At 44.4% G+C, this 25,473-nt stretch overlaps 1 protein-coding gene across 1 annotated transcript in view; it reads left to right on the forward strand.

Moving 5' to 3' along the window:
- LOC119161933 (uncharacterized) overlaps positions 1–25,473 on the forward strand; it is a 116,883-nt gene that overhangs the window by 36,433 nt on the left and 54,977 nt on the right. Inside the window, exons 5-8 of the mRNA XM_075876755.1 lie at positions 112–416; positions 17,078–17,180; positions 20,631–20,685; positions 23,091–23,210. Of these exons, the coding sequence (XP_075732870.1) occupies positions 112–416; positions 17,078–17,180; positions 20,631–20,685; positions 23,091–23,210 (583 nt within the window). The remainder of the gene's footprint in view (positions 1–111; positions 417–17,077; positions 17,181–20,630; positions 20,686–23,090; positions 23,211–25,473) is intronic.

Below are 25,473 nucleotides of genomic sequence, written 5' to 3' on the forward strand. Positions count from 1 at the left end.
TGCACATGCATCTAGATTGCTGGGAGTGTCATGGAACACGGTGGCACATTTTGAGGTGCTCTGCACAATTACTGTTTTAGACCCGAAACTTTGCCCTTGTCAACCTTCCAGATGACTCTAGGCAGTCTTTGGCTCCTGTCGACAATGCGCCGCAGTCGACGCTGTCTCTGCTCTCAGCGCATCGCCCGTTGCCGGCATCGTTCTCCGCCTATCCCACGACAAGCAGCACTCCGACTTCCTCGGAGAGGGCATCACGAAGTGGCAACACAAACTCCGGGCAGCCGCCGAGCTCCCCGAGCTGCAAGTCGTCGTTAAGGTCCGAGCCGCTCTCCGATGAACAGGGTGCCCTGCGCAGCTGGCTGCTACCGCACAGGCCGTCGTTAGTCACCGCTGGCCAGAAAGGCCCTGCAAAGAAGGTGGGTGCACGCTTGTAGTAGCAATGACTTTATGCTTACTGCCATTGGCGCAACCATCGTACATGGCCTATTTCCTACATGATTGTGGCAGTCGATCATTGAGGCCCAATATGCTGCCTTGAAACGGGACTAGTTGCTCATGCGAGCAAGCTTTTTAAGCGAAGGTTCCTATGAGTTACAGGTATATGTGGTAGTGTCCTCATGCGCGCAAAAAACACAATAAACAAAAACAGCAATTTCCGGAAACAGAAACGCCGCACTCGAAGGTGCATAGGCCACATGCGTCATGCGCATCTACAAGCACCGTTTTTCAGCAAATTATTTGATTCTGTCTCGATGGAGGCATCTTCAGAAATTAGCCGTAGGTGATGTGGTAATCTGATCTTTTATAGAGGTCATGTGCTATTTTATAGAGGTCATGTACCGCCAACTTTGTCTTGCATGGATATAAGCACACGACCTAACGTTCGCGCACCAGCGCCTCAATAGGCTCGATGCCGTAGGCACGCATTCACACAACATCGACAACCAATCATATGCATTTCTCTTCGACCGGGTATAGAAAGACAAAAACAAAAAAAACAATGAACACAAAACAGATTGAAAGAGGGAAACAAGGGAATAAAGCAGGATGAAACAAAGAAAACATCATGAATCATCTCCCCGAAGGGAACCATAATGATAAGCGAAGCAACAGCGGTGTGTGCGCTATTGACCCGGCTGGAACGGGCGTCGACGCGGGTGCTGAAAGAACTGTTTCAAGTGAAACGCAAAGACACACGAGGTGGGTTGGGTTTCGTGTAAAATTCGTCGCAGAAAAATTAGTCGAAAGGGTTGAGAGTTTTAGTGCTGTCTACCCAAGCGACTTGCGTACCCATGACTTTGGGGCGGCGCTATTGCGCATGCGCGATACCTCAAGCACATGCGTCGCTAGATCGCTGGGGCCGTGCGTTCACGCGGCCATAAACAACGCTGCCACCACTGGCCTCCTAGCGGAGATAAGCTGCCCTGGCACACATGCTGCCGCTCATGTTACCCGTGATGTCACTCACCTTCACCATAAATCACCATACTTACATAAAGAGCTTACACTCCCGTAGGGCCCTGCGGCCCAGCTACTGCGCTGCTTTCAGCGCCACGAGTGACTGGCCAGACCCGATAATATCTTCAGCATGAATATAATAACAAACTATTTTCTTTCGATGCTGGGGTTCTAACCCGTACTTTTAGAACACTGTAGCACAAAGGCGCCAAATCTCAGACAGCATAAATTGGCCGCCTTCCAAGATGCCGCCTCCAGCGAAGCAGTGCAGCGCAAGGTTTTACTTCACGCACGAGGTTGACATTTTTCTGTTACGTGAGGTGCTGGCCGTGGATCCTTTTGGAGATGGCTTCAGAGGGGCCGCCATCGCTCGCAACTTATCGGCGGTGTTGCTGAGAAACGTGGTTGCCCAGAGCCTTCGGGACCACCTCGATTTGTTGCTCGCGCAGTTCGCCGCTGCAGCGCCGACAACGCAACGGTCGCACGAACTCTCGCGGGAACAGACAACACTGATAACTAAATGTCTTATTTGTGTAAGTCGTTTACACAGAATTACACGTTGTCTAGTGGCTAAGGTACTCGGCTGCTGACCCGCAGGGCGCGGGTTCGAATCCCGGCTGCGGCGGCTGCATTTCCGATGGAGGCGGAAATGTTGTAGGCCCGTGTACTCAGATTTGGGTGCACGTTAAAGAACCCCAGGTGGTCTAAATTTCCGGAGCCCTCCACTACGGCGTCTCTTATAATCATATAGTGGTTTTGGGACGTTAAACCCCACATATCAATCATCAGAATTACACGTTACGCCATAGTTCTTTTGTCGCGCTTGTCGGACTACGACAGGCCGTCTGGATAGCTTGGCATCGGCAGTACCGGATTCAGTCGCAACTGCGGCACATGCAAAAATTGTTTCGGGTTGATAACAGTAAGATTATTTAAAAATTATTTATTGTTAGTAATTCACTTCATATCATCATGTACGTTTAATTCAACGTTTTATATTGTAAAATAATTAGAAAATGCTTACGTGACAAGACGCTATGGCGCTGCGAGCGCTTGTGTCTTTCGTGCGGCTCACGTTTGCATGTGCCCCGCTAAAAGGCATTCTCGGTGGGTGGGGGTTCGGTACGCAACGCCGCGCGCCCCCAAGCCCGTGGCGCCCCAAGAGCTTACGCCCCCAGCAGTAAAATTGGATTGGATAAACTTTTATTTGGTCCTCCAAAACACAGATCACTGTGTTGCGGGCAGCTCCCACGTGGGGACTGAGATGCCAAGCTCCTCAGCCGCCTCGTGGGCTTGGTGGACAGCCCTGAGCTGATCTGCCAAGGATGAGCTGCGGATTGCCGCCTCCCATCTGGCAGAGGTGATGTGCGATAAATGAGCGAATTTGGTGCACTGCCAGACCATGTGTTCTAATGAAGCTATTTCCCCACAATGTGGACAAAGATTACTTGGATATAGGTCAGGGTACATGATGTGTAACATTTTCAAAGTAGGGTACATCCGCGTTTGCAAAAGCCTTAATGTAAGTGCTTGGGGCCGGGTTAGATTTTTGTGAGGTGGAGGAAAAATCCTTTTAGACAGGTAGAAATGTTTAGTGAGCTCGTTATATGTTGTAAGAATTTCCCGGTTATCCCCTTCACCGCTAGAACGCATCCCCGGGGAGGCGCGGTTGGAGAGTAAAACTCTCTAGTGTTTTCACTCGACGTGTGATCAAACGTTGCGGGTGGTGCAGAGGGTAAAGCGAGGAAAAACATAAGTTGTGAGCGGGCGGAGGAGCAACACCACCTAGGTGTGTTAGGAAGAGCCGGCAGCTGCTGTGGGTGAGAGAGAGTGACGTCAACGCGCAGCTACAACTTGACGTACTTGGCATTCTTCCAACAGCGACGCGGGGAACGCGGTGCGGCGCGTTGCCTCGGAGACATAAACGGACAGCGTTACATAGGCTAGTCAAAGAGCTGCTTCGCATCTAAAAAAAGAAACAAAGAAAGACAGACACGACCACTGCAAGCTTCGCATGTGCGTTTTCCCAATAAGAAAAAGGATCCTCCATGTTGTGCTATAACATTTCTTCTATTGAACTGTTCCATGTCCTTGATAATTTTTCTGTTGTCGACAAAAATAAATATGCTGGAAAGCGCGTAAGATCGATATTAGAGTCGCGTTTTAATGTATATGTGATCGTCCTTACGTTGGGCTGCTCTAGGTGGTGGCCATTGCTGGACATTAAAGACGCCCTGCCGATTCAGCCCGAAAATAGTGCTCCGGGGGCAGACGCTACCTATATTCAAAGTGAACACTGTCATGAGCTCGATGAGCGCTAAAGAAAAATGAATTTGCACGTGACTTGCTGATAACAAAAAGCGCTTAACAGTCACCTGGACGCGCCACCCCTCGTAGTGCAATCCGATCCGCGCGCCAGGAGGGCGGGCGCGCTTGGCTCTCCGTCGTTTACACTACGCGGCGCACGGGTGTTACAGTTGGCGAAAAGACACTGGCACAAAGGCACAAAGACACTGTGGCCGGATCGGATGATGGTTGCTGGAACTCTCAATGTCTCTGCTTGATCATAGTTCACTTTGGGCATTGTATTATTGTTGTCGTTCACAGTGAGTCAAGTCGTTGAAATGGAGCTGTGAAATAGTGGACAGCTTGCGGTCCCGCGGCTGGTGACGGCTCGAAACCTTCATCGTCTGAGTCGAAGAGTGACGTCAAGGGAAGATGTCGCGCTTTCTTCTGTGATTTCGGCAATTGGGTGAGAATCTTCCTGTTGCGAGGCAGGTTTCCACGCTATGTTTGAACCAAGTAGAAGCGGGGAGTGTCTGCTTGTTGAGTTAACTCCACCTCGCAGTTGAGGTCGCAGACCCAGGTGCGGTTGTGTGTAGAGAGAGCTGGTAGCTCTTTCGCTTCAGCACGATGGCTGAAATTTTGCCTCAGTCATTGTTTTGCTTCGAGGTCTCTTATCCTTGCTTGTTATCAATATTTCCGGAAACCAATAGGGTGGGCAATGCAGGAACTCGAGAATGTAGCGGGCGTCCCATGAGCAATTGATCCTCACTGGAGCCTGTCAGCCTCGGGGTGTTACTGTAAGCCAGTTGAGCGGGATACGGACCTTCTGATTTCGTGAGCACGTGTTTAATTGTTTGAAGGGCGCGTGTCATATTGCCGCTGACCTATGGATGAATAGGGCTGCTCGTAGTGTGTTTGAAGCCATAGCTTATGGGAAATTATCCCGGCTGCGGCGGCTGCATTTCCGATGGCGGCGGAAATGTTGTAGGCCCGTGTGCTCAGATTTGGGTGCACGTTAAAGAACCCCAGGTGTTCGAAATTTCCGGAGCCCTCCACTACGGCGTCTCTCATAATCATGTGGTGGTTTTGGGACGTTAAACCCCACATATCAATCATTTTGCGAAATTGGCGAATGCCGAGCTTGAGAACTGCGGGCCGTTTTCTAATATTATTGTCGATTGAAAATGCTTTTGCATCATGAGATAAAGTGCTTTTGTGGTGGCTAAAGACGGCTTCTGTTGAGGTGGAAGCCAGTAGTGCAACCTCGGGGTACTGTTAGCGATAGTCCACAGAAATCAGATAGTCCACAGAAACCTCGCCGCTAGAATAAATCGATCCCTAACAATTTCCATGGGAGCTCTGCTGTAGGGGTCACCAGAAGCGGTTCGACTGTTCGCAGTAGGTCCGTAGCACAATTATTACAGTTGAAAACCATTCACTGCCTATCCGATATAATTACAGGTCATCACACAGACTGCTTTGCCCTTGCTCTAAGGCTTTCGATGTCTCGTTGACCCTCATGTAGGTGGATGAGATTTTTCCTTCTTAAAGATTGAGAAATCACCAGGCGCGCTTCGTACAGCAGATACATTATATACAGGCTTATTTGGACAGGTTTATTTTGTGCATGCCAGGAAACCAGAATTTCGGGGTACCAGAAGGGTACAAGAATTAAGGATAACGCCAACAACTAATTAATTCGTAATAAACGAGACGTCAAGGACTTGAAAAATTACAGGTCGATCAGCTTACTGTCCAATCTCTACAAAAAATTTACAAAAATTATAGCTGATAAATTACGGCGACATTATAATTCGATCAATCAAAGAACCAAGCAGGATTTCGTACAGCCTACTTAACATTAGACCAAATAGACCATACTCATGCTATCAATCAGGTATAAAAGAAATGCGTAAAATACAACCGAATCCCTATATAGAAATTCAATAAATTACAAGGAGGCATTTCACTCAGTCGAGACATGACCAGTCATGCAGGCACAACAACATCAGGGAATCGACGAACCATCATATACATACTGAAAGAAATCTAAAGGGGACCCACAGCCACCTTTGTTATTCCTGAGGTAAGCGACAGAATGGTTATAAAGAGGATGTAAGGCAGGGAGACAAAATCCCTCCAATGCTATTCACTGCGTGTTTACAGGAGGCTTTCAGGGTACTAGATTTGGAAGAGTTATGGATAATAGTTAATGAAGATATCTTAGTAACCTGCGATTCGGTGATGACATAGCCTTGATGAGTAACTCAGGAGACCAATTACAGCTCATGATTACTGAACTGACACGTAAAGGAGAAAAGTGCGGATGAAAATTATTATGCACAAAACTAAAGTAATGTGGAAACGTCTCGGTATAAAACAGCACTTCGCAATAGGCAGAGATACGCTGGAAGTTGTAAAGAAATATGTCTACTTAATACAAGCAGTAACCACTGCCCGGAAGCATGGCAGTGAAAGTACTACGGGAAATATATTGCGGTGTATTACATTCGGCAGGTTGAGCGGCAGGGTTCCGCTCAAATCAACGATGGCGCAGCGTGCTATGAAAAGGAAAATGATAGGTGTCACCCTAAAAGACAAGCAAAGGGCAGAGTGGGGCAGGGAAAAAACCGGGGTTAAGAATAACGTACTTGAAATCAAGAAGAAGAAATGGACATGGGCCGGGAACGTAGTACCTAAACAGGATAACCGCTGGTCATCAAGGGTAACTGACAGGATTTTCAAAAGAAGGCAAGCGCACAAAAGGGAGACAGAAAGTTAGATAGACTGGTGAGGTGAAAACGTTCGCAAGTATAACATGGCAGAAGAAACCACAAGACCTGGTTGGTTGGCGGATAATGAGAAAGGCGTTTGCCCTTCAGTGGGTATAGTCAGATTTATGATGATTCGGTACTGATAATATGGAGAGATGGGGGGTGGGACGCTGCGTTTTTTCAAACGTCCGTTGAGGTAAAAGCAAAAAATACGCTGCCAGAGCTCGTCTTCTCTTCCAGATTTCTTCACTGGAGCGAAGGCGGTAGTTTGACGGCCCATAAGTGCACCGTGTACGTAGGCGTCCACTTTATCATCCTGCTGCCGAAATTCTTGCTGTTGGTGCTTCGAGAGAGTGTCAGCACAGTGGCAGTGCTTTTTCCTGGCATCATACTACATCAGTTGGTTGGTTTACGACCCCAAGTTACTTTGCTGAGCTTCCTTGCTTGAGCGTTTAAACGTGCCTTGATTGAACCTTTCTACGAACATGAGTGAAATGTCCCCCAGTGTTGCACTTTGGGCAATTCTCGTAGCAGTTTTTGTTGCCACTCTTAATCTCGTTACACATAGGTTACACTAAGTAAGGGCAACTTTTTAGCAAGTAAGTACGCCTTATATAGGAGGAACACGTGAATTGGATAAAATTTTATTTATGTGCAACATTGTTGTTTTCACGTTTAGAATGATGTAAGAAGAACCATGTTCCCCACATTATATCTGGAACAACGTTGCTCTTCCGTGCAGAATTATATAATTTAAACCATGTTCTCTCTAAATATATATTTATAGAACACTCTTTTGCATAACATGACTAGTTACCAGTAACAATATTCTAGATAATACCTGGAACACTGTTCCATATAGCCAGGCCGCCGACGGTGGAATAAACGATTGAAAAACTCTGCCAGATGTTTTGCTAGGAAATGTTGCTAAAGCAATGTCATGCTATTTAAAAATGAAAATCTGCTCATTTAGTAGTAGAAAATCACCGTAAAAATTACACTGATGCTGTATTTAGTGTTTTAATATAAAGAAATCATTTTACGCAATTTCATTAGAACCGGAGCTGTGCAAAGAACAAGAGCGTCAAAGCGTATTAATTATTAATAAACAGAGAACAGACATATACTTCATAACAAAAAAACGACTTCGGAGTAACACCGAAGGCCACCTTCAACAATGTGTAATAAATGAAAATATTGCTAAATTATGCCGTTTTACAAAATATTACTTTCTTAAATTGTTATATCTTTAATAAATATTTATCCGAGAGCATTCAAGGCAGAAACGTCATAATAACAAGAACAATAGCAAGCCCAAGAAGAAGCAACATTCTTATAACATTCTCTCATATTGAGATGTCTAAGCACCAATGCCTAGTATACAAGGTACTACTTGAAAATTCGCGATTACTTACTGTACCACCAACAAGTCATAACACATATATAACGACACAATTTCCTCCAAATGGGACTTCTCTTTCCCACTACAAAATACACAATTATAAGACAGCTTCTAAACTCTATGAAAGACACAGTCTTTGCTTAAACTAAACCTGCTACCAAGCATAAACCTTCCAAAATAACTATTATCACAGATTGCAGTTCCCAATTATTGAGCGTTTGCTGCTATATTATAAACTTGCTTACCAAAATTACTAAAGCAAAAAAGAATGCATTTTACAGCACACCTCTGCTACATTGCTGTAGCACCGCGCACCAAAAGAAAGCAAGCAGAAGCACTAATCAGCTACTCTACTGCATCAAACAGAAACATTAAACGAGAAATACTTCAGAAGGCTACGTTGTGGCGAGATGTGTCGCTACTAAAGTATGACGGAGAGGAACGCAGTGTATAAGCTATAAAACGTTTTTTCCCCTATATGTTCAGAAGGGAGAGCTGCTTGCTTTTGTATTTTTTGTGCTGAGACGACGACGACAATGACAACATCAAGAACAACAAACATGCTACATGTAGCATCTAGGCAGCAAAGTAGCTCTTGCAAGAAAATGTTGCAACTCATTCAACATTGAATGTGTCGCTTAAGTCGTGACATAAAGCAGCTTGCAAATGGCTCTGTACACTAATGCCATCTGAATAAAACCCATGGTTTGACCAAATGCACGTGTGTACGTGACATACAAGGCAAGAAAGACAAAGTAAGGTGTTAAAAAAATGATTAGAATATGTTCCAGCGATGATCCCGCTGTCAAATCAATGGTGTCGCTTTTGATGACCTTGTTTTCTTCATCTTGCTTGATGATACAATGGCCTGAGTGAGGCTCCTCTCGTTCATGTGTCTCCTTAAAAAGAAGCTTTAGCGTACTACCATGCGAAAAAATATCATCTGGCATTTGTCAGAAATTGTAGCCAATAAATTTTTATAAGCAGATAATTATATCTTGAATTATTATAACCTAATAGAATTACATTTAAAAATAACTTATTTTCCCGGAACTATAATTGTGACATAGATCAGTAGTCTAGCACAATAATAGGGCGTGCTTGCTTGTTGGGCATGAAGAACACTTACCACTGAGAACAGGAAAATTCAGTTTTTTTTTTGCTGAAGGCACTCGTCAATCTCCATGATGCTTGTTCGCCCGAGGGTCCTTCAAACATTTTGAATCTTAGATTTCATGTCTCCAGAAGTATTTTCAAGCCTGACTTGAGCCTCAAGTGAAAACTGCGAAAAATTACACTTAGCGCTCAGTGTACCTAGCAGACTATAGACACGGTGACAAGGCTCAATCTTTGGAAATAAGCAAACATAAGTTGTGTTATGCCGTATATTAAAAAAATGGTGTCATAAAAAAGCTAGCAATGTTTTCATTTAAAGCAGGATTCGGTTTCCAAAACACAATAAACTGCAATGATACAATACTTCTGCCTTGAAACGAAGCCTTGAATCACCTACTTATAGGAAATGAATTTTGGCCTCCGGTGTGCGCCCATGCTTTTTTCAATGCTTTGCACCGCAAATGTATACGGCAGAGTGGACTGTTCCCCCCAAAATACCGCCGTGGTGCGCAGTCCGAATTTCATCCACGACTTCCGATTTTGGTTCCTACACCATGCTGAACGTAACCAAAGCACTCTTGTTCTCAGCTAGCCGCCATGTTCCATTTATATGAAGAAAAAATGAACAGGCTGTAATGACTGACATCCATGTTAATCTGAAAAAGTCAGATCCACATTAAAATTAGGTTTGTTCCTGACATATCGCCTTAGAAGATGCCAACTCAGCCCTACAGTACAAGGCTTGAGCGAGCAAACGCAACGCAAGTGCGCAGACTGCGGTCTTTCCGGGTCACAGCTGCAGAAGCTGCGTCGGTACGACAAGCGTTCATAGCAAGTTCAATTGCTACGCAAACAGACAGCAATACAATGAGCAGATTTTGCATGTGTGACAATGATGCGAAAACGTGAGCGCCGTTTGTCTGCATCAAAACTGGCATATACTACGATAGTAACGGGTTAAAGCACTTACCTCTCCTTAACTTCCTTGATGATCCTAAAGGCAGGTACCCAATGCAAAGGAATTATCACGAGCTGTAAAAAAAAGTCAGATTTTCACAAACTTAGAGGCCAAGTTCCGTTTCTGCATGCAGCCGTAGCCAAGGCTTCGCAAATCGTGGTGGGTTGGCGAGTTGACGCCTCATTTCGTCGCTCCCAGAGTTGTGGCGCTACGTTTGATAGCAATAGTTTAAGCGATGTTTCCCATTTCAGCCGATGAAACAGGTCGCCAATTTCTACCAATGTTTGTGCCATACTTCGGATATCTTATACTTATCCTAAACTATGCGACGTTGTCTATTTTATTAAAGTATACGTCTTGGTCATATTGGCTTCGTGAAGGCGGTGTGTGAATGTTTTTTATCGCGTACTATACACTGCAGAAAACAAACATTGGACTGAATGCCCTAGTGGAAATGCCGTTTCTGCTTTGGTAATCTGTGAATACTTTGACTCTAAATGCTAAAATACTACGCCATTTATACCTCACCGGCATGTGCTTACATCATTCCTTATTAGGGGAATTTTTATTTGTTCGTCTGTTCAACCTATAGCAAGTACCCACTCTGGAGGATCGGATGAAAAACGTAGTTAAATATTTAAAGTGTTATTTAAGGAATTTTAGGTGATAAAAATGCACGAAATGAGATAAGAATAATATGCGTGTATAAACAAATAATGCCGTCAGGTAGTCGTTTCCGTTATCGAGAACCATGAATGCCCACTACCCCGCGCTGGTGACCGAATAAAAGATTGTTGCAAATCTCTCATTCGTGCGACTTATCACGAACGTAAACCCAGTTTCCTCTCGCGGGCTGATATCCCACAGTTCGCTTACGCTCTAAAGTTTTTGTTCAGTAAACAGTGACCAGGCGGAAGACCATTCAAGTGCGTTTATTTTCAGCCATGCTTCGTGGCATACGACGTAAAAGTAGAGTGTCTCCTACTGCTGAAAAAAGCTGTCGAACTTCGTCTCTATGTACCGTATAAGAACTTATCATGCTTCAATATAGCAACATAAAAATCGCCATTGCCTCGTGTTTGTGGAATAAATTTGTCACTACTCTGATTGGAAGTTACAAATGGTTTCAATATTGCAAGCATTGTACCTAAAAAAAAAACTTCCGGTCACCTCATTTAATAACTACTAACGTCAAAACTAGAAGCACGTTTTGAAGTTTTTCTCTAGAGTGAGGAAAGCGTCTCCTTAGCCATTGAGATAAACGAAAGTGCGTAACTACGAGGCAATTTTGTATAGTTTTGTTGTAGCACAAAATAACAATTATTTGATTATATTTTATCAAATAAGGGAAGGGAAGTTTAGAAAGTTTGCGGCTTCTTTTTAAAGCTCTTCTTGCTCATCGATGCTATTAGGGCACATCAGTGGAGGAAACTGGATGTCGTCAAGGGCCTGTGTTTGTAAACAGTGAAAGGGTCTATACCAATTTCATTGTCCTCGCATATCACGATTATTATCATGCCACTAACATTATAAGTGCAGGAACTAGGAAGTAATTAGAATTTTGAAACAAGATATTGTTATCTGCTGTACTAACTTTGGCGTGATTGGCAGTTACTTTTTCTGCTTCGTCTGAAAGCATGGTGACCAATATAACGCAAAAATTTACAAACGAAATCAAAGGCTGGTGGTTTGAAATAGAGTTGTGGAGCGAATGATGCTTATAGCTACGAAGGCTGGTGCTTTGAGAATAAATTTGTTGTGCAAATCATACCTATCACTACACGCATTTTTGACGTAATGTTGCCTGCTGGCTGCCTTTGGCCTGCAAGAAGGTATACAATGCACAGAAGTCTGCTCTGGAGTTTAATGTCTGCTCATTCTGCAAAATGTGGCTGCACTGCTGAATTTCAGTGGGTTTCGGTTGCGTATCGTCATCATTACATAGAAGTAAAAATATAGGCGCGGAGTTCACCATTTATATGTCAGATTGTTAGTTTCTTTTCTAGACGATATTTGAATTCAGTAGACTTTGTTTCTCTCCACTATCTTCCTCATGTATTTCTATTTTCTCTCATATTTATACTTTGCGGGAGTCAACTTCAGCTTTCATGTCTCCAAAAGAAAATATGAGCCTAATACTTTTTCTCTCGTTGCGAACGAACCTAATTGTCCCACTAAGCAAAATTACCTTCCGGGAGCTCTGCGCCCCAGCGAAACCCTACGTAGGCGTTTCAATGCAGCGAAAAAAAGTTACTATATTCTAGTCAAGTACGAAATGCTTGAAAGCTTCTTTTTTATTCATTTTGACTGCCCATTGCTATTACCGGAGTGCGAGGCGAACATATCTCTTCATTTAACTTCTTCGCCAAAAGCTTGACTGCATTGGATGTTTTCAAGTGGAACAGAAGAAGAGAAAATCACCTCGCCCACAAGGCTTAAGTAAAACGAGAAAAAAGTAAAGGTAACAGAATAAGTGCAAGAAGTCGCTGATCCACATCACGTTGCTATGTTACACTCAAATGAAGAAAAAGTTAAGAAAACAGTGAAGAGACTGCAATTTTCGTAACCCATATTATTTGGGATTAAGCCGGATCCACATAAAAATTACGTTTGTTTCTGTAATAATACGTGGCACCTTAGCTTTATCTGGAACATATGTGTAAGCGTATTAAGAGTGGTCACAGAGAACGATAATCAGGTGATCTACCACATTAGACGCATGATACATCATTTCATTTCGTAGCGTTGATATTCAGTAGCGAGATGTTCTTCCCTTTGCAGGGATGATTGTGGGAGATGGCGTCGAGAGCGGTGTACTCCAAATTCAAAGTGGACGGTGCCTTGGAGGCTTGAAAGAGCGGCTGCTCCTTGTGTATAGACTCTTGTGTCGCGTCTTAGCGAGCACAGTGCGAGTGTGAGATTAGCGTCTAACTGTAGATCTTCAAAGACCTTCTTGTTCTGAAGTCCTAGCAAAAAACGATCAGGGATGAGGTGATGCCGCAAGTCAACATAGACGCACCTGTCTGCCCTATACACGTTGATAAAATACTGATCGGTGGTCTCGGAGGCTTCTTGTTCGCGACGATTCGAGCACGTCCACTCGAAGACAACACTCTCACTTAGAGGAAGTACAGCAAACTACGCCTTGACTAGGCCGAAGTTTGTCGCATCTTCCACGGAGAGTGAGAACGCGTTGAGTTCGCTGCATAGCGGTATATAGTCATGGAACTTGAGAATCCATGCAAGTCACTCAAAGAGGCCCGTGTGCTCAGATTTGGTTGCACGTTAAAGAACCCCAGGTGGTCTAAATTTCCGGAGCTCTCCACTACAGCGTCTCTCAAAATCATATGATGGTTTTGGGATGTTAAACTCACATATCAATCAAGGCCACTCAAATACTCGATCAAACGTGAATTACTGTTGCTGATATAGAGGGAATTCACCGTGCTCGTAAGTACCGTACCTGATTCCGTCGTTTTGCTTGTTGGAGACCGTTGAAGATGAGGATAGCAGAGGCTAGAAGAAATGGCAGAAGTATTACACTTCTGACACCATGTCGTGAGCTCGAAGTATGTGAAAAAACTGCGACTAGATCTCCACACTGCTTGCCGGTAACAAAAAGCGTTTATTTAACAGGTACGTGGAGTGTAATCCGATCCACGCACAGGGAGAGCACGCGGGGCTGTGAATCGCTTATACTACGTTACGCGTTCGTGTTATAGTAGGCAAGGCGCCTTGCCACAAACACTTACAATAGGACGCGGTGTACCACGATGAGAAAGAAAAGCAGTTGCTCATGCACAGCCAATCTAAACATTGCTCGCACCCGTTTCTCCGATAGAAGAATGGCTTGTGAATCGCTTTATTTGGCTAATTTTTATTGTGTCTTATTTGGGCACCCTTTCCATATTATTTTGCGGGACGGCAATGAACGTTCGAACTTGCCATAAAACACTTTCGTGTTGAAAATAAAAGCTTTACAGCTGAATTGAGATACTATACAATAAATTTTCACGCATGTGATGTGTACTCCAATTTGAAGGAAAGAGTACAATACCGAATGAAATTTTGACGTTTTTTGTCATTCGCTCCTTCTCGACTTTCTGCGGTCGCTAAGTTAACGGAGCTGAATATACAGCCACCAAGCCTTTCCTTATTTCCTTCTTTCTTTTATTTTTCTTTCTTTCACCAGTATCTTGGGCTTGCATATTGAATCCTGAGGCTGTCAGTAAATATACATTTAACTACGTGGTCTTTTACTCCCTCTATCTCTCTCTCACTGACCTTGCATTTTATTTATGTGTTTTTTTCTGCACGAAAGAATCTCTATCCTGTTGCACCAATCGTTTTATTGTTTTTTAGCCATCTCATAGCAGGTGAAATTCCATCTAACGACGTTACAACAGTCCTCATTGCTGGTGAACTCACGCTCAGTCACCGTTCTTATGCGCTTATCTTTTCTCTTCATTGACCAATCGTTCTCTGCATCAGTACGTCATTGAACCAAATCTGCCAACAGCGCCAAATGAAACTTGACTCACCTTATGCTTGCCTTTTGTCTTCTTTTGTCCACGTCTCGTCATAACACCGTGATGAGCTCGACTTCCTTTGCCAATGCGAGCCGATGGAATAAAATTACGGGAGCTGAGAGTACATACAATACGCAATACGATACGGTCCACGTCAGGCTTCCGGCAGTCAAGACGCAGACGCCACACACTTTCTCTTCGATGACGTCATCTTGAGAAGTGGCGCTCAGCACTAGCGCTCTTGATTACAGGAAGTAGCTTGCGTATAGGTCCAACTTCATCTATAATGCGGAGAAGTCCTTGAGTTTGCGATTAAATAACGCCTACTGTTCGCCACTGATGCACCACCTTCGTTAATATTGCCACTGTATAACCACTGTTCGGGTGTCTTCTCTTACAAACTTCTAGTGTGTAGAGTTAGGGTGCATGTTAAGAAACCCCAGGTTGTCGAAATTTCCGGAGCCCTCCACTGCAGCGTCTCTCATATTCATTTGATGATTTTAAGGCGTTGAGTCCCACATATCAATCATTTATCAGTATGTAGAATCAGACAATGAAGTCTTGGCGCAGCTTTCCGTAGCACCATAATTTCGGCGTTTAGTACAAAGAACAAGTGATCGCAAATTCTAAACTTTTGCTCATATTTGTGTTAGAAACATTTATTGTCTACAAGGTATTTTTTAGCATGGGTCACCTTCTTTAGTATTTTCACTGGGACAATCAGGCGACGCTATGTAGCTCATTAATGTAGTGTAACGCACAAAAGGTGATTTGTAGATGCACACAAAACATTTGGAATAACCGGTTCAGGACGCTCACAATCATTCCTAATAAGTGTGGCTAATTTTAATGGTTGCAAATTACCCGCTTTTTTATTTAATCACGGAATTTTTATCGTGCGTAGGCTATTACGAAGGAAGGACTTTTGTGTGAACTTGTAGGAAGGTCAAGCTGAAAAGAATTTACTCCGAGAACTAAAAGCCAGCACCGCTATTACTGATGAGTGTCTTCTGGCAGTTGCAGCTCTGATTGACGCAATTTTCGGTGAAGATGTCGGAATCCTACATAAAGGAACACGAGTACTGAAAATTAGTTTAGACGCAGAAGCGTGTTGGCGGAAGGTATGCTCGAGAAACTGTTTGCTCTCTGTACAAAATGTTCTATCGCAATCGCACTATTCCTCTCTGCTTCCTAGTTATAGTGCTCTTCACAATCTGACCAAGGAGTTCCACACAAAAGGTGGCGCATAACGCAAATCGTAGGTCAGCAGAAACGGCAAAACGTTCTAAAAGCTCTAGTAGACCTCTTATTGTTTTGCATTAGAGATGTGCGGCTTGTGAGTTTTTTTAATAGGCGCAACACAATTTGTTCTGTCTGGAAAGAGAAGAGCGGCAGTAGCTACACAGAGGTTTATGCTGTCCAAAGTAAAAATAGGTGGATGTTGTTCTGGCTTTTTTTTTTTGAGTGCACACAGGTTGAAAGACACAGATAAGCACCACCGATTACACGCAAAGACAGGCAATGGGTTGGTCCAAAGTGACTCCCGTTCTTCCTGGCCAGATTGCGCTTCGGCACGTCTTGATTCAAACTTCAGAAATTCCGCGCCATGAGTAGTTGCAGTTCGACGTAATTCAGCGAGCGCGTTTCACGTGCGCCTGGCGCGAACAGTTTCGCTATCTAGTTGAATACCATCTGAAAGTTTGTACAACGTTCTTGATTAAAGATTATAATCGTGAATCATTCCCGTTTGAAGAACTGCCTTCATGTCTCTAAATAAACAGTTATTGATTGATTTGTGGGGTTTAATGTCCCAAAACCACCATATGATTATGAAAGACGCCGTAGTGGAGGGCTCCAAAATTTTGACCACCTGGGGTTCTTTAACGTGCCCCCAAATCTGAGTACACCGGCCTACAACATTTCCGCCTCCATCGGAAATGCAGCCGCCACAGCCGGGATTTGATCCCGCGACTTGCGGGTCAGCAGCCGAGTACCTTAGCCACTAGACCACCGTGGTGGGGCAAAATAAACAGTTATTTTCACCCATTGGTCTGTGGAAAGTATTTTTCGCTTCCACGTAGAATTCATGTACTAAAAGAAGAGGGGCCTGAACGTCTCACAATGTTTATAAAAATCTGTAACTTTTCTGAAAACGGATCTGCCTGTAGTGTGGTAACTCGTATAACCACTTACGCGCTGTATTCTGAGTGAAATTCACATTGGAGCCAAACCGGTGGTTAAGACTTGCGAAAATCTTCAAACCATAAATTAATGCACGTTAAGTTGCAAAATGCCTAACCAAAATCGAAGCGCCGACATCCTAGTATTGATGCTGTAGCACATATGAGTAAGAAATCTATTGACCTAATATTGTGTACATTGTATTCTCTACCGAGACACACACCCGTTCTTAAAAAGTTACTATACTTTGTTGTACGAATAGTTTAAATCTTTTACCAGTCATTATTAACCTTTTGTCATTCGAGTGCTCAAGCACCCCGAAGTCTTAACGTGCTTGTCGCAGGCATCGGCCTTTTGGTTGTGTCTTTTGCAGACTAGGAAGCGGACGTCCATTATGGAAGGCGGCAAGATCGTGATTCCCGGAGCATCATCTCCACCGCGCAAGTCAACCACGAGTAACTCGGAAGACTCGAGCAGTAAGTGCAGCACCCCATGACGCTAAGGACCTTTTTGGGCCTAACATATATACGACTCGCTATATTCCCCAGCCGTCCTAAAGTTGCGACTTGCGTGAGCTGTTTCAGTCGCCCGCTGAGCAGCCAAAATGGCGATTGGAGGATTGACTGGTAATAAGTATACAGTGATGGTTATAACAGTTTTGTTTTGTGGTATCTCGTTTGCGTAAGGACAAAAGGTCACCTGTACCTTGTGCAGTTCACTCGTAATTACCTTATGTTTTTTAATCTACCTGTCATGGAGAGCCCTTTTTTGCTCTGCGCTTCAAGTGAATGGAAGAGCCGCACGTCTGTTGTGCACTCCCCGTGCCCGCTGCACTTATACCGTGAAAGGCGCGTAACCAAAAACATGTGTGGTTCTACTCTCCGAGGAAGGGACACGTGCACCGGTGTGAGTGGTTCCTTTGTGTGTGTGCACTTGTGCATTTTTTTTCGGTGCAAGGAGGAATGTCCTGTGGACGGCGAAAGGGTTAGTCGCCGGCGAACACTTGAGCTGCGTGGATGGTTACCATTTTTTGTGTTTATAAATAAATTTGTTCAGTTTCAATCACCGGTGCCGTCTCTCTCCCTGGTGTTTCACGACTGGAGAAGTCTAGTTGTAGAGACGCCACACTATCACTCCGGTAGTTTCTGCCTTATATGTGGGGGTCTTTCGACGGTTGACCCTAACGTTGGTCAAGCGAATCCCAGACGTGGCGGACGCATTTCGAAAGTGGCGAAATGATACAGGCAGGTCCACATAGATATAAGTGCACGGTCAATAATCCCAAGTGGTCGAAATTTTGTGAGCCCTGCCCTACATAGGGTGTCCCTCCTTGTCATGCAGTAACTTTTTAATGTAAAGCACTAGCAATTGCTATTATTATTATATGTCGTGATGCTATCTATCCGTGCCAGTGGTGGTTCCGAGCAGAGCAACTGCCTACTTCCTTGACGAATGTTCGAGGGATACCTGTAGGTTATCTAGATAACTGGCTTCTGAGGGTGCATAAATTCTGGGGGATCAATACGGTATATTCCCAGCGCGATGGCACCTAAGAAATATTTCAAGCGAGTCCAATGCATAAGTAGGGCTAATAACAAAGTTTGTCCCGAGTTACACCGGAGCGACACCGAATTTTGCAACGCGAGTAATAGAGTTTCATGTATAGGGCCAGAATGTGGGATTTGGTAACCATAGGTTCATCTCCGTGTTTGGTTATGCACCCTTTTTCGCTTTACCCCAAGCGTCTCTAGGGAGTTCTACTGGTCCCGGAACGCGCAGTTTCACGGCCGCAGCAGAAATGTATACCGCACCTCTCCAAACTACCAGCAATTGTCGAATTTCTTGTGGAACTCCCAGTAAAGAAAATAAAGGACCCATTTCCGTTCTCAACTTAGCGCGGAGGCCAAGTACCTCTGGCGGTGCTGTCCCGCAGCGGACACACAACAAGGCAAGGCCTTCAATATGGGCACGTTAACATTTAGTAAAAAATGTAGTGGAATATGCGGGCTGAGCAATGAGCATTTCTCACGTGTGACTTGGCCTTCGAAACCTACAGAACAGCCACGATCTTCTATACGCTTGTAGCGCGGACACGTCGAATAATCCCCCAGTGTCTTCTGCCACTCTGCAACGCACGCTGGTGTGTTCGAGCAAGAAAGCTGGCCACCAAGTGCTGTTTAATGGAAGTACAAGCAGCCACTAGACCATATACTGATGTCTCCTGCAGGACGATGGCCCCTCCGAGTGATCTCTCATTTGCGCCATTCTGTGGGAGCTGGTACAATTTTATACTAACAAATGTTGACATTTAGTCACTCTATTCAAACATCTACGATTATCTGCTACGTCTTCCAGCCCTTAGCATTCAATGCGCAGCCCCACTGGCCATGATATATGAACACTCTAAAAAAGCGAGTAAAAAGGGTGTCTTTTTGTCCCACAACAATAATCGTCATCTATATTGCGTTCCGACCTTGCGCTATCGCCTCGCACCCGGTACATTCCGGTCACGATCGACATGCCCATGATCAGTGGTACATTGCATTCTCGATAGGAAAAAGGCCAGCGCCGAGTTTTCAGGAAATTGATTGATTTGTAGGGTTTAACGTCCCAAAACCAATATCTGATTATGAGAGACGCCGTAGTGGAGGGCTCCGGAAATTTTGACCACCTGGGGTTCTTTAACGTGCACCCAAATCTGAGCATATGGGCCTACGACATTTCCGCCTCCATCGGAAATGCATCCGCCGCAGGAGTTTTCAAGAAAGGAAGCGCACGCAAGCCTGATTATAATTATTGTTGTGGGACAAAAAGACACCCTTTTTACTCTATGTTTCTTTAGAGTGAACTCACGCCCCCTGCCCAGATTCTTCCCTCACTGTCCACTCCACCATCGGTTACCAGTGCTTGCCCTCTGATACACTGCGCTCCCTGCCCATCTTTTACTTTTACGCATATTATTTTCCTTTAAACCCACGCTGCATAGTCCTTAATTTCTCGAGTTTCTGTATCGTTCGTCAAGTTTCCCGCCTGTATGTCTTTACTGGCGGTACATAGAAACAATCGCACTCGTTTATTTCAAGGGACAGCAGTAAATTGCTGTTCTGCTGCGTGCAATTCAAACCATCCTTATTTTTTGTTGTATTTTACTTTTATGACTTTGTCTTCCCGTTAGTATTTCAGTTAGATGCGTATATTTAGTACTATTTATTATTCTACCTTTCGTGCTTCCCGCGCGTATCGCTTCAGTGTCGCACCTAGCGCTCAAAAGCTACACATGCTTGGCTTCTCCTCAACTGAAAGAGTAGCCACGCATGCTAAGGCGCATGTGGAGGCTTGATAAAAGGTAGTAACTGCCATTCTAGCCAGCCGGGTAGGACTATATTTGGTGCAAGAAATCGAAGTAGGACATGCTTGTTTAGCATTTTCGAGCTTTGATGAATAACATGAGTTACTGAAGGCCCGTTGTTAGTGTAAATGAATGGGATATATAGAAAATAATTTATTTCACGGGTCTAAGTAATCCAGCATTGCGATAATGCGCCCCAATTTGAAATAATATGTTAATGAATCGGTATGCATAACTAAATGGTAGTGGTGCTCAAAGTATAACATTAGACGTCAAAACGTATTTCGAAACTTCATATACTCAGCGAGTGATGTATTGAAATTGATTGATATGCGGGGTTTGACGTCCCAAAACGATGTATTTAAATGTATTTGTTTTCAAGTTCACCAAGAATCAACGCTAGTCAGCACGTATTGCTTTAGAAATAGGAGGAAAAACGTCAGTCGTTATCATCACTATATGAACAAGTTACGGTATATGGAGGAGAAGGCTGTTTTTGTTTGTTTTCTTGGAACAGTGCGAGTGAATTTTCACTCTCTCTTATTGAGCGACGGGCTATTTTACTTCATCATTGCAGGTTTTCAAAGTGGAACAAGACGTTCTTTGCGAGAATACCTCAGTATTAAGTATCAGTAAGTAAATCGAATTTTATACGGATCTGAGGAACACGTCCTACAGTGGGGTGGCTCGTGGAATTCAAGATCCCAACTGTATAAGTGCTTACATTTACTTTATTAGATAGTGTTGCGGATATTCTTCACTCTTTTTGCAGCAGACAGTACAATAAAGAGTTATGCACACTGCGATGACGCTCGCCAGGCCAACGAGAAAGCGTAATATACTTGTAGAAAAGCTTTTGTTCGCGCAAAAATCAAGGAACTACTATCTATAGAAGTGTGCACAATGACAGAGTGACTTCTAGTGACCTTTTAGCAGGCGCTTTAATGCGTAGAATTCTGCCGGAAGTGACGTACATTGCGATCACAGACAGTGATGGAGTATATACGTGCACAATGACACAGTGACTTGTAGTGACCTTTAAGCGGCCGTTTTAATGCGTAGAAGGTCATCGGAAGTGACGTACATCACAATCCCAGACAGTGGGATGCTGCCAAGTATATGAGAATTTAATGGGTGTCACTCAGCTGCGGCGATTGTGATGTCGCGCAGAATCTTTGTGTGACGTTGCATGGCAAACGTCCGCCGATCACTTCTGATATCGTCGCTAAATTTAATTAGTGGCTATATCTCCACTCCTGAGCAATGCACGATATGAATTTGCGAGGATTATAGGCATCGGTCGATTGATCGTCGCAACTGTGCGCTCGTAATGAAGAAGAAGAAGAAACTTCAGGCAGACTTGCTTCAACTCTGGTGTAGTGCTGATGTACCTGACTGTTTTTCAGTCCCGAGTGCAGTGAAATCATTCCTATAGAGGCCTAATACCGAACATTAGTGTACTCTACTGTAGGTGTGCAAGAGAGGTCCGTATTGTTTTTGACAGTCACGGTGGGTGCATCTGTTGCTATAGAGTGTTGAGATTATTCAAGTCCATGGACACATCTGAATTGTCCATGAGTCTTTTTCTTAACTTGGGTGCCAAAGCTTATGAGGATATATGACGCTTAGGCGACCTGACCAGAAAGGCTCAATAAACAACTAACACTCCGGTGAATATTACCGCAAATTAAAGTGAAACATGCAAGAACGGCAATCACTCCCTTCATTAAGAAACGTATCATTTCGAACAATTACCCACCTCCATAGCCTACTATACTCTGTTTCACGACTGTGGTTCAGCACTAACAAAGCTACGGGGTGTAAGAAAGCCACACGCTTGCGCCGCAAAACATAGTCCTAGGCAAAGGTGCTTTAAAGTTGACAGGGCTGGCCAAAATTTCCGTTTGTTTGGTGTGTACTACGCCACATAGATACGTGATATGCTTATTCTTCACCGCATTTATTTTGTACTCATTTAATTATACCGCCAGTAACTGTGCTTACAAATAAATAACATGTCAGCCCCATACAGAAGTGACCGCCTGCTTCGATCTAAACTTGATCTTGTTACTCATCTACTGGGCCGAGAGCAATACAAAAATAGTGAAATCGGCCAAAGATTTCTTTCATCTTACTCTCTGTTTCATCAGGCAAGTTTTGTCGTTATTGGCAAGATGGACTGCTTGCTTAGCGGAAAACGATAAGCCTAAAGTGTCGAAGCATTGCTCGGGCTGCATAGCCAGACCAAGAACATTGTATCTCCAAATGTAAGACATGCAACCTCGCACAGCGTTCCGCGTGGGTTGAATCCTCCTTCAGTGGAAAAAAAAGGGGGGTGGGGGAGAAACGGGGCTTTGCAATGGGAGACATCTATAAACACGTCATCGAAGAAGCATTCATACACGAGGGCCATGAATACCGTCAGAGAGAAACAGTGATCATCCGTGTTCGCCATGTAATAGGTTAAGCGTTTCGATTAAGGTTTAGTTTTTTCTAAATATAAACAATTGTATGTGTTTTTCTTATTTACCACCCATATCACCGATCTCACACGTGTGTACACTACACAAATGGCTTCGAGTAAGTTTCCGCGACGTTACATCTCCAAGTTATCAATTTTTCGAAACAGACGAAGTCGGTAGTTCGGTGAAGTTGAATTGTTTTACAGTTTTACTGTGAAACAGTAAAACTGTGAAAGTTATTGAACCAGTCATGTTAACTGAAATAAACGTGTATAGATGAGTCGGTGAGCAGAGATTGTGAAGACGGTGAGCAGATGGCACAGCGCCGATACATGTTGGAGGCTAATCGTCCTTCCAATTGGCTAAGGAGCCTTGTAGCCTCCATAGTGCTGAAGGAAACTTTTTAAGCAGAGATTATTTGTGTTGTCGCGCAGCTGGGCTAAATGTGGCAGGTTCGTTTCAGTAGTTACATGCATTTGCACGTTATTTACTACACAATATTGTGCTGCTTTAGCGTGCAGAATTTATCAGAGTGGCATGCAAATTCAACGCGTGTGCTTTGCTTTCATTCACAGGAGGCAACAAACGATTCACCAACAACTCGCCGTGACAACAGTGATCGCCTGCACGCTCAGCTCAGCTATGAGCCTCCGCCGAAACCGTGCCAACGCGTACTTCCTCGACTACTTCCGCGAGTAAGACTGATATGAGCTTTGCAACACATGGCAACTAGTTTTATTGATTTTTTTAGTGAAGGTGACTCTGCGGACCCTGTGCCATCAGCATTTTTGGCATGGTCGCGCAAGTGATGGTCACATAACCAGGAGGAGAGGAGGGTTCTAGTAAAACTCAACCTGCTACCCACTCCCTCTGTTCTCTAGAGCAGAGCTCTCTCAGCTGCGTAGCCGCTGTTGCTATAGAAGGGAGCGGCAGGTTGGTTGGTTGCATTGTGTCCGTCTTGTCTTGTCGTGGCTGCTGCTACATGTTTTGGATTAAGACCAGCGACTTTGGAAGGTTGAAACAACTCGACTTTATGTATAGGAACTTTATGAACAAATTTACAAGACACTTCATCGTTGGAACCGTCGCATGTTGCCTCGGGAGCGCCGATAGTGCAGAGCACTGCTTCCTGCGACCGGAACAACCATGGGGAAACGGGAGCCAGGTTTTAACCCCTTGGTTGCCCCTCCCAATTCTCCTCACGGCCAACCAAAACAATTCAGTACATTTATTGGACAGACTAAACACACTTGTTGCAATCCTCCCCTCACGCTCTCCTATTCAAGCACTCGACCTCTCGGTCTGAGCGAGAGAGACGAAAGGGCTGGCCACACGACGTTGCGCAAACTGTGCGAACGCACACGATGGTGGCACCGTTTGGCTGCGGGCCCATGCCATTACTGCGAGATGACTACGCTGTCCAGCATGACAGCCGTCTCGCGGAATCAAATCAAGATGAATGGGTGTCGATACACCAGATGTCTTCACGTCGCCCGCCGGCACTCAACTGGCCGCTGACCACCTTGCTGGTTGCTAAAAGTGGCGACCGACCACGGTCTTTTACTGGAACGGGCGTCCTTATGCCGGGATTATCATTTCACGAGAACCGGCTTCTTGGAAAGCACACCCTTTTGTGACAAAGAAAACTCACCCCCCTTGCCTGCGATGCCAGACCTTACAGCTCTAAAAATAGAACGAGAGGGAAAGGGTGCCGTAAAAAGTATTCGGGAATTGGGTAACTCAAACAGTGGATTGAAAGAGGAGCCTCTGAATTTGCAGCATTTAGGCTGGAGGTGAGAGAAAATTAAAAGAAAAAAGTGTAGGGCAACTCATGCAGACCAGAGTCGTCAACTGGAACTAAATATCTGACTTGAATAAATAAAACAACAAAAAATGACTAAGAAATGACTGGGCAAAACAAGAGACCTGAAGGGACAGTAATCGAAGGGGTGACAAATTCGCTGTTCAACGGCTGACACAGTATTGAAGATATAGATTTCTTTTATTGTTAAGATTGCTTGTTAAGTGCCGCTGATTGCAATAAACTTCGAACTCCACCCCCCCCCCCCCCCCCCCCCATCTGTGTCTAAGCATGTTCGCGCCAAAATTTTCAAACTGCTACTGAAGCCACTTTTACCTTTCTTAGCTGATAATGTGCACTTATTCTACGTGCATTGTGGAATAAGAGTGCAAAAAAAAAAATGCGCAGTTCTACATAGGGCTGCAGCGGTCAAGCACGCATACCGATCTTCACTGAACGAAAAATATATATTTGATGCGGTGTTTAACCAGAGTCTCTGTTCAACGAGTAAAGTGTAGCTCATATTAAATGCTTATTATAATCGTTTCTTAGAGGTGAATTCGTGTTTTCATCCAATATTTATCGCGATTTTATATGGCCGCGTTCTTCGAGGTGAAACAAGCGCGTTACGTTGGTGTGTACAGCCCCATCTATCTGCAGTGCAGAACAACATGAAGGGGTGAATGATAATACACCTCGGAATAGACGATGTAGCTCAGCTGCAGTATGTAATGCGAATCTTATTCTGTGGAGGGTGCCAAATACTAGTGAGATTGTTTCCATAACAGTGAATGGGGCAGGGGGGGGGGGGGGAGTGGTTATGTTGTAAGAAGAAAAAGAAAAGAAAAGTCAGCCCCGTAACTGTCTGCTTCAGGGAGCGACACTTCAACAGTAGCTCACAAGGAATGGGGCTGAGGAGGGATTAAAAGGATATGAATAAAGGTGTAGAGAGAGAGAAAGAGAGATGAGGTAAGCGTGAAAGCGTGAGAGCGACGACATATCGAGGGGATAGGAGAGATAGGAAAGATGAAAACACGGTCACAGGAGTCCGAGGACGGGGCAGCACTTGCGAGAGCTCTTGTCGGCGTCAGGAGGTGGCGTAGAGCAAGTCCCGTCGGTCATAGCTACACTGTCGTCGGAGGTCGGCGTCAGGAGAT

Source organism: Rhipicephalus microplus, chromosome X, assembly GCF_043290135.1.
Source record: "Rhipicephalus microplus isolate Deutch F79 chromosome X, USDA_Rmic, whole genome shotgun sequence".
NCBI lineage: Eukaryota > Metazoa > Arthropoda > Arachnida > Ixodida > Ixodidae > Rhipicephalus > Rhipicephalus microplus.